Genomic DNA, 8,820 nt, shown 5'->3' on the forward strand with positions numbered 1-8,820 from the left:
TTTATTGGCTCTTGCCCTGAACTCTGGCCTGATGGACTGAGGCGCCAGCCAGTCTCTCCACAATGTGAGACAGGGCGGGGCGGGGCCGAGAATAGGGGCTCGCTCGGAGACAGGAAGGAGACAGCAAGAGGGAAAGGCAGCGTTTAGCGAGTCGGTGAAGAACGGAGAATGAAAGGAGTAAGAGCCGCTAGCCCACGTTTATCTATCTTGGCGCGTACACGCGGGTGCGCATGCGCAGAAAGAAGACGATGATTGGTATATGGGGTGGCCTCACGTTTCCGTCCAAACCAATCCGGATACAGAAGAGGGGTGGGGCTCGTCCGTCACTGGCGGGCGCAGCGTCTGCGCGCGTGTTTCATCGCTTCGCAGCTGTGCGCGCATGTTTTGTAGGCGCCATGGAGTCGGGGCTGATCCCGCGTTTGGCGCGGCGCTTGGGCATCCCCGAGCCCGAAGTACTGAGGTGAGTGCGGCCGCGCACGCCGCAGCGTCCCCGGGCCCTCCAGATGAGCCACGCCCCTCTCCCGCGGGCTGTAGGTCGGCAGCCGTCTTGGAGGAGGAGGTGGCGGGGGCGGCTCTGGAGGTCCCCGGAGCAGCTGGCTCCCCGGGGCGCACGGCGGCGGGGGCAGGCGAGAGTCGGAGAGCTCGGGTCATCCCTCAGCTAGTCCTTTGCAGCGGAGAAAGAAACGGGACACAGGCCCCACGGAGGTCTCTGTGTTGGCAAGAACTACGTAGAAAACAAAACAGGGTGGTGGCCGGAACGACGGGGGGACAGCGCGGCCCGGCCTGCAAAAAGTCAGGGGGTGTCAGTTGCGCTGAGACCGAATGGTAGAAGGGGCCCGCCTGGGAACGATGCGGGGAGAGCGGCCTGAGCGCAGGTAACAACGGCGTGTGCAAAAGCGCCGAGATGGGGAGGACCGGGCACGGCCCAGGGTCAGGAGGAAAGCCGTGGGAGCGCAGGCCGCGGGCCGGGCCGGGCGGTCAGGGAAGGCGCGGCGCGCTCCGCAGAAGACCTCAACCGAGACCTCTCGGACTCGGTTGTCTCCTAGGACTGCGGTTCCCAAGGTGGCTGCGGGACCGGCGGCGTCACCGGCGGCGTCTTGGCACTAGTTAGAAAAGCAAATTCTCGGTCCCCGCCCCTCGCCTGCTGAGGGGAACGCAGGGTCACACGCCCCGAGGTGATTGTCCTGCGCGTTAAAGTTGGAGGACCGCTGACTTAGAGGGGGAAAAGGAGTAACCAGCCTCTGCGATACTTCGCGCTTGTTCCAGGAATGGCGGGCAGGGAGAAGGGTTGTTCTGGGCGGAGTTGGAGAGCTCGCTCTGCCCAAAAGCGGTGCTTGAGCTCAGCGGCGTCTGAAGCCGCAGCGCCCCGTCCCCGGAGGATGCGTCCGCCCCGCAGCCCCACGTGAAGCTACGCAGGACGCGGGCTCGGACTCGTGTCGGCCGGCTGGGTTCAGTCGCCCAAGGGCGGGACAGGCTTCTGGGGAAGGCACGCAGTGACCGCGCTGCCCTTGTCACCAGGAAAGCGGAGGAGTACCTGCGGCTGTCGCGGGTGAGATGCGCCGCGCTGGCGGCGCGCACCACGGAGACCGGCCGGGCGGCCGTGTGCCTGGACCTGGCGGCGGCCTGCGCGCGCTGCCCCCTGGACAGGGTAAGGGTCCCCGGGTCCGAGGGACCAGACCCCTCCTTTCTGGTCGGACTGTGCCCCGCCCAAACTCTGGTGGTTCAGAAGTTTCCTGGCTATTACGTTACTAACTGTACAGGAATCTGAAAACCATTTTGTCAAGGTGGAGGGGGAAGAAAACGTTTTGCAGCTTCTCTTTATTATTTACGGCCTCGTCTCCCAGGCCGCCCCCCCACCCCCGAAGCACACACTATGAAACCCATGTGTTCTTCCTTTGGTGTCACGGGTTGAGAGCACAAGGGAGGGACACATGTGTCACACACAGAGACCAGATCTCACCTCCACCAGTTACTAGCCCTGTGAGCCTCCAGGTTCCTCATCCATGAGGCAGGAGTAGGAATGTCGGTCTCACTGGGTCACTGTGAGGAGCAAACAGGGCACCGTGTGACGCCGTGCCGGTCACACGGCAACAGTCATTAAGTGGGGCATCGAAAACGCCCTGGGCTCCCAGGGGTCAGCAGACTCACGGCCTGTCTGGAGCCCCAGGCTCAGGCTGCACCGTTCCCTCTGCGGACCCCGCCTGGAGCGACTCCGGGCTTTGTCGAGCGTCGCACTTTCTCAGCCTGGACGCTCTCCCGGGGCTCCGTCTGACTCGCCCACCCTGCCCGGTCGCCTCCTTTGTGACGGCTCCCCCGGGCAGAGCGGGCTTTCTCGGCTGTGGACTGTTTCCCTCCTGGTTTCCTTCTTTTCTCCCTGCCCCCTGCCCCACACTCACCATCCCCACCCGCTCCCCTGCTCCCCTCCTCCTCCCGTGGGCACCGAGGGTGAAAACGGGTGGCTGTGTGCGTGTCCCCCGTGTGCTGCAGCCGGCTGCAGTGACGCTGTGCTTGTGCAGTGCGAGCGCCTGGCCGGCGCCCTGAGCCCTTCCCCGCCCCCGACACAAGCGAGCGCTGACCGTGGGCCAACAAGCTAAGCCTCTAGGCAGAGCCTGGTCACAGAATCATCTCGGGGGTCGGGGGTCGGGGTCAGGGGGTGGACGCCAACTTATGATTTGTGTTTCCTTCCAAAGGCTTATTTAACTACACTTTCTGGTTTGAACAAGAAGACGTATCAGAGCTGCCTGAAATCTTTTGAGTGTTTGCTGGGCCTGAATTCCAGTGTTGGAATAAGGGACCTCGCGGTGCAGTTCAGCTGCACAGAGGCGGTGAGCCTGGCCTCGAGGGTGCTGCAAAGGTACGGGGCCCCGCGGGCCTTCACCGAAAATGTCCACTGGTTCCCAAAGCAAAATTAGCCGGCGCCCTGCCCATCTTTGGCACTAAAAAATAACTCATGTGCTGAAGAGACAGGGCGCGCATCTCATACATTCCAATAGCTTTTACGTCCCGACTTGCGTTTTCCCTCCCTTTGAAACACCGTTTTCTAACGCGTACTTCTGCCCACACCGCCTTCCCGCAGCTACCAGGCCAGCCTCCTCCAGGCGCAGCAGGCGGATCTCGACCTTTCCCGGCCGCTCTTCACCACCGCCGCGCTGCTCACGGCCTGCAGGTGAGCGTCGGCGGCACTCGGGGCCACCGTCGCGGGCGCCGCTCGCGCCCAGGGGACACCCCGAGCCTAATTTACAGCAGCTAGGCCTGCTTTCCCATGGAAGCACCATTAGGAACAATGGCCAAGTTACCAGGCTCTCGGTTTGTCCCACCAGGCAACTGACACCTTGCAAGCCACGTTCCCCAAAGTCCCCTTGCCATGGGCGGCCGCACGTACAAGCTGAGTGTCCATTCCGCTTTCGGGGTTCACCTCCTAAAACTGACGAAGTTTGCCGTTCAGACCGTAGCCATTTGTGATTGTCCATGAAAAAGAAACAACTGTACTGCTTTCAAGAACTGATTTATCAAATTCTTTTGTAGGATTTTAAAGCTAAAGGTGGATAAAGATAAAATGGTAGCCACATCCGGTGTAAAAAAGGCCATATTTGACCGACTATGTAAACAGTTGGAGAAGATCGGGCAGCAGACAGACAGTGAGTATAAATTCCGTGTTTCAGAGCCGTGACGCATGAGGATGTAAACCTGCCGGAAAAGTCCAGTATTTTCAAACTCACAAAATGGCTGCTTTCTGAATTCTATGTTTAATGCGGACCAGATACGTTCTTTATGAGAAAATTGCGTTTTCTATTGTTCAAAGTAGCTTAATAACTCCCGTAAAACCTACGATCCTGCGAACGCACGCCCAGAAAGCGGACCCTCCGGAGGCGCGCCTGGGCGTCGGGCGGCCGGAAGAGCGTCTCCAGTCCGCCCGGAGAGCCAGAGAGCTCTCCTTTATCCTAGTATCGGGTCCATCGAGGATCTAGTTTTTTTTGTTTTTATTTTTATTTTGTCTTTATTTTTAAATTGATTTTAAATGGGCAGGGACAGGAGGGACATCGACTTGTTTCTCTACCCACCCAGACACACACTGGTGATTCTTGTATGTGGCCTGACCAGGGATTGAACCCGCAACCCCGGCACATCAGGACAACGCTCTAACTAACTGTGCCACCCAGCCAGGGTGGAATCTAGTTTTTGTCATCCAAAATGTGCCCAGATACTAAAATTGAGAACAGGAGGAAAATTAACCTCGTTGATACTTTTTTCCTTAAAGGAGACCCTCAGGATGCAGGCACTCCACCGTGGAAGAAAAAGAAGGCAGCAGCTGAACCTCCAGGAGCACAGGGTGAGGTGTGCCGACGTTAACACGGCCGCGCACAGAGGGTGCGTGCAGTGCGCGACCCGTGCTGCACACTGACACGCTAATGGCGGGGCGGGGGGGGGGGGGGGGTCCTGTCCCCGGGGACAGAGCTGAAGCCAGACCGCGTGGGCCCAAATCCTGCCCTGCTCCTCCTGGCTGTGGTTTTAGGCGTGTCACTTAATTTCTGAGAGCCTCGGCTTCCCAATCTGTGAAAGGCAATTAGTATCAGCCCCCAGCTGCCGGAGCTGTGGGGAGGGTAAACGGGGTGGGGCTAGCGTTACCCACAGCCAGGGCGTCGCAGGTGCTGGGGGCACAGGGCACAGATCTGGCGTGGTAGCCGCTCCCGCTTTGCGCTGCAGTGCCCTGCTCCCTGGTACCGTCACAATTAGTCACTTGAAAGTAGTTTACTTTTTTCTTACGTCACCTGTAAACAGAAGAACCTTGAGACACTTGTGAAAATTCTCTCCTGCAGAAATAGAGACGGTAGCAGAGGCCCCATGCAAGCCGCAGCCTGAAGAGGACCAGATGCTGGATTACGAGGAGTGGAAGCGGAGGATTTTGGAAAACGCTGCCAGGGCGCAGGAGGCTGCGGCGGAGTGAGTCCTGTGTCCAGGCTGCCGCGTGCCGCGCACCCGCCGCCACTCCGCGACGGGGCAAGTGCTCTGGGGTTTTGTTGCAGCTTCCAGAACAAGGATCCTAAGACTGTTGCCTGAACAGCAAGGACGCCGGCCCCTGACATAGGCGACAGATTGACCAGATCAGCCCCGGTCCTGGTGCTGCGGCCACAGCTCCCGCCGGCCTGCCCCCCGAGGGGGACCATGTTGCTCTCATAGCGAAAGACACGTCTCCCAGCCTGGCCTGAAAAGCTCGGGCTGAGGGGCATCTTACGGGTTTTACTTGAGTTTTTATATAAGTTTCTTGGTTTAACTAAATATATAGTACAACATAGTTAATAAATGTTATTTTTATATACATTCACGTTGCCTTGGTCCTCACTTTGGGGGAAGCCTTGCTGTGTCCACAGCTGTCCACCGTGGCAGGCCACACGCCGCGCAGTGCCGCTCAGCAGAGCGTGGGCTCCGGAGTCGGAGGCCTGGGCCTGCCCCACCCCGCACAACTGCACACTCGCTCCCGGCCTCGGGCCTCATCCACTCATGGGACTGAAAGTGGCGCCCGCGCTCGCTGGGAGCAGAGTCTGAGTCAGCACATACATGTGAAGCATGTAGCGCGGTACCTGAAAGTAGTACATGTTACAATAAAGAGAAACACACAGCTCTCGCATGGTGAATTACACATTCACACCATGTTAAAAACCAAATGGACTACAGCTTATTTTCTTTGATATCCACATATTGAAAAATGTCACCTTACCAAGTACTAATTTTAAAACTCCGGGAAAGGGACTTTATGGAAGATAAGTTGCTACGGGCCCTGAGTTACGCCAGACGTGATTTTAAAAATAAGACTACATGACCCAATTAAGTATTCGCGTGAAGAATGCAATAAAGTGACTGCATCCAAATAGTAAAAACCTACTCAGCAGATATCAATACCCGCGGTTGCCTTACCTGCTCTCAGGCACCCTACCTGCCACAGGCCCTGGGGCGCTCACAGGGGTGCCTGCCCACCTGTGTTACTTCTGGACACTTAGCAGCTACACCCACGGGGGGATCCAGCCTTTCGGTGTGTCTGGGCCACACATTAAATATGCTGTGACACAACCACAAAAAATCCATGTTTTAAGTGTAGGACCCTGTCGGCCACGTGCACAGCCATCCTGGGCTGCGTGCGGTCCGCGGGCGGGACACCCTGTGGCCACAGGCAAGGGATCCCAACTCGGTGCGTGGCCAGCACACCCTGGGGGAGGGGACAGCCGCACACTGGCGTCTCGGTCCTGGCTCTGCCACTTGTCCCCTAAGGAGATTTAACCCCCTAAAGAGCCTTGGGGTCCTCACTCACAAGACGGAGGCACGTCAGCGCCGCAGGAGAGTTTAAGGCGGCGCCTGCTCAGGGTGCCAGTCTTCCCCCTGTGTTTTAAGAAGGTACGTAATTTATTTATCTGGTGCCGCAATTTAGATTTCTAGCTTTGGATCAAAAGCAGTCTACTCATCAGGTAAAATGAAGCCTCCTCACCTTTTTGTTTTAATGTGTAAAACACATATAACATGAAATTTACCACCTCAACCATTTTTAAGTGTGCAGGGGACCAGTGTGAAGGCCATTCGCAGTGCCACGAAACCAATTTCCAGACCTTCGCCTTGCCCAAAGCCGAGCACCCACTGAACAAGCCCCCAGTCCCCACCCCGCCCGGGACCACCGTTCACTTTCTGTCTCTGGACTTCAGTCCACGTCTCGTACGGGTGGGATCACACGGTGTTGACCTCGGTTTCATTGCGCTCTGTCCTCAGGGGTCATCCAGCCTGCCGCACGTGTCAGAATCTCCTTCCTTTTCGAGGCCGATCGATGTTCCCCTGCGTGGACGGTCCCGTTTTACTTCTCTCTCAAAGCACACTTGACTGCTTCCACCTTTGGGTGTTGTGAATAATGCCGTGGGCAGCGGTGTGCACATGCGTTGTGTGCGAACAACAACTCCTCTTCCAATTCTTCTGTAGGTAGAAGTGGGATTGCTGGATCGAATGGAACAGTTAGTTCTATTTTTATATTTTTATGGCACTTGCCATTGCCTGTATGGCTCAGAGGGAACATCACCCAGTACATCAAAAAGTTGGGGGTTTGGTCCCCATAGGGGAGGCAACCAATCACGTTTCTCACTCCCTTTCTCTAAAATCAGTAACTATTTTTTTAACTTTTTATGGAACCTCCATATACTGTCCCACCGTGGCCGCCCCAGTCCACACTCCCACCGCCAGGGCACAGGGCTCCGGTTCCCCGCATCCTCGCCAGCCCTCGCGCAGCAGCCACCCTAATGGGGGGGAGGCGACCGCTCACTGCGGCTTCGATCTGCATTTCCTCGTGACCACTGCGCGCTCCCCGTGCTCTCAGACGCTCACTCTTCTGTGACACAATGTGTATTCGCGCCCTTGTCCACTTCTGACCTGGGCGGGTTGCTTTGCGGGAGGAGGCTGTCTAGCCCCGCAGGTGTTTTCTCCCGCGTCTGAGGCTGCCTTTTCGCGTTGGTTCCATGAGAGTGAATCTAAGTACTGTCTGGCTCTTCCCCCCTCTGTGCCTTGAAAGTACATGGCGGTAATTATTTTGACTCTCTGGATCACAGGAGGTACTTGGTTATTTCCTAAATTACGGGGGGGTAGGGGAACGGCCAGCACGCAACCCTGTCCGCGTGCCCGCCTACGGAGGCGCCTCTACGCAGCGCCCTCGCGGTGAGGGGAGCTCACCACTCAGAGTCCATCTGTTTCCGTTGGGAAGGCCTTTGGAAAGCTCAGTTCTTTAGCAGCTCCTCGTGGTTTAACTGATTTTTTAAAACTTTATCATGAAAGTGTTCAAATATGTACAATAGTAAAGAGAACAGTGTGGTCAAACCACGAACCGAACAGCCAGGTCCAAGAGTTAATAAGCATTTGTCACACCCGCTTAACCCATGTTCCCCTTTTTTTCTGAAGTCATTTCACCTTCAGTATAACCACCGTCACCGCCGTCATCGTGCCTCTCAAAATTAACGGAAAGGCCGTCGTCATCAAATGTGCAAGTGAGAAATACATTTCCCCGCAAGTCTCTATAATATCTATTGTCCACTCAACCCAGGGTCAAAACAAGGTCCACACTGGACAATGGGCTGGCTAATTTTTAATTACAAAGGCAATCCATGCTCCTCACTGAAAGGAAAAAAAGAATCAAACGATACGAGGTGGGTTCCCCCCTCCCCATCGTCCGCTTTCCGCGCCCCCCCATCACCTCCGTTGCCTCTGCTGGGACACGTGACGGCACACGAGGCCTCTGTCGCTCCGGAAACGGGAAGACGCTGAGCCGGAGCAGCCCTGCCCTGGGCCGCGGGGGCGGGGCGCTCCCCGACGTGGACGTGGCGCGCGGTGTGGCTCAGCCCACGCCGGAGGCCATGGAGGCTGTTTCCCTGGGGCCCCTGGTCTAGGCCTGTGGCACTTGTTCAAGTTCTGCTGAGGGTAAGTGTCTGGAAATGGAATTGCGGGGCGAGACAGTGGGCGTGGCTTATTGGGTACCTGTCCATCAAACGGGGAAAGGACTCGGGCAGGACAACAGTGTGGTGACGGCTCGGGGGCGCGGGGCCTACCGGGACTCAATGGGAATGGGAAACCATACAATAAATGCTTTTTAAAGTGGAAAAATCATTTCCCCATACCCTCCCCCACCCGCTAGGTGGAACGGTGGCTTCTGCCACCCCCCGGGGCTTCTCGTCCAGCAGCTCCCAGAGACCGCGTGCTCCCCTGAACGGAGGAGCCCCCGGGAAATCGTGGGTGCCGGTGCCCGGCAGGCTGGAAGTATTTTTGAGCTACGTCCACACCAGCAAAGTAGAGAACTAAAGA

General features: G+C 57.2%; 1 protein-coding gene across 1 annotated transcript; it reads left to right on the forward strand.

Annotated features, from left to right (window-relative positions):
• Positions 1-315: 315 nt before the first annotated feature.
• Positions 316-4,945, forward strand: ORC6 (origin recognition complex subunit 6). The gene is made up of 7 exons (XM_054570296.1): positions 316-460; positions 1,519-1,648; positions 2,691-2,854; positions 3,077-3,166; positions 3,526-3,638; positions 4,259-4,330; positions 4,818-4,945. The coding sequence occupies exons 1-7, from the start codon at positions 396-398 to the stop codon at positions 4,943-4,945; spliced, it is 762 nt and encodes a 253-aa protein (XP_054426271.1). The 5' UTR covers positions 316-395.
• Positions 4,946-8,820: the final 3,875 nt, after the last annotated feature.

Source organism: Pteronotus mesoamericanus, unplaced genomic scaffold (assembly GCF_021234165.1).
Source record: "Pteronotus mesoamericanus isolate MK-2021 breed Mesoamerican mustached bat unplaced genomic scaffold, CSHL_Meso_final contig_202, whole genome shotgun sequence".
Classification (NCBI taxonomy): domain Eukaryota; kingdom Metazoa; phylum Chordata; class Mammalia; order Chiroptera; family Mormoopidae; genus Pteronotus; species Pteronotus mesoamericanus.

Coding starts and splice junctions, on each gene's coding strand:
- ORC6 (XM_054570296.1), top strand. CDS start 396: ATGGAGTCGGGGCTGATCCCGCGTTTGGCGCGGCGCTTGGGCATCCCC. Junction 1,649..2,690: donor CGCGCTGCCCCCTGGACAGG/GTAAGGGTCCCC, acceptor TTCCTTCCAAAG/GCTTATTTAACTACACTTTC. Junction 4,331..4,817: donor TGAACCTCCAGGAGCACAGG/GTGAGGTGTGCC, acceptor TCTCTCCTGCAG/AAATAGAGACGGTAGCAGAG.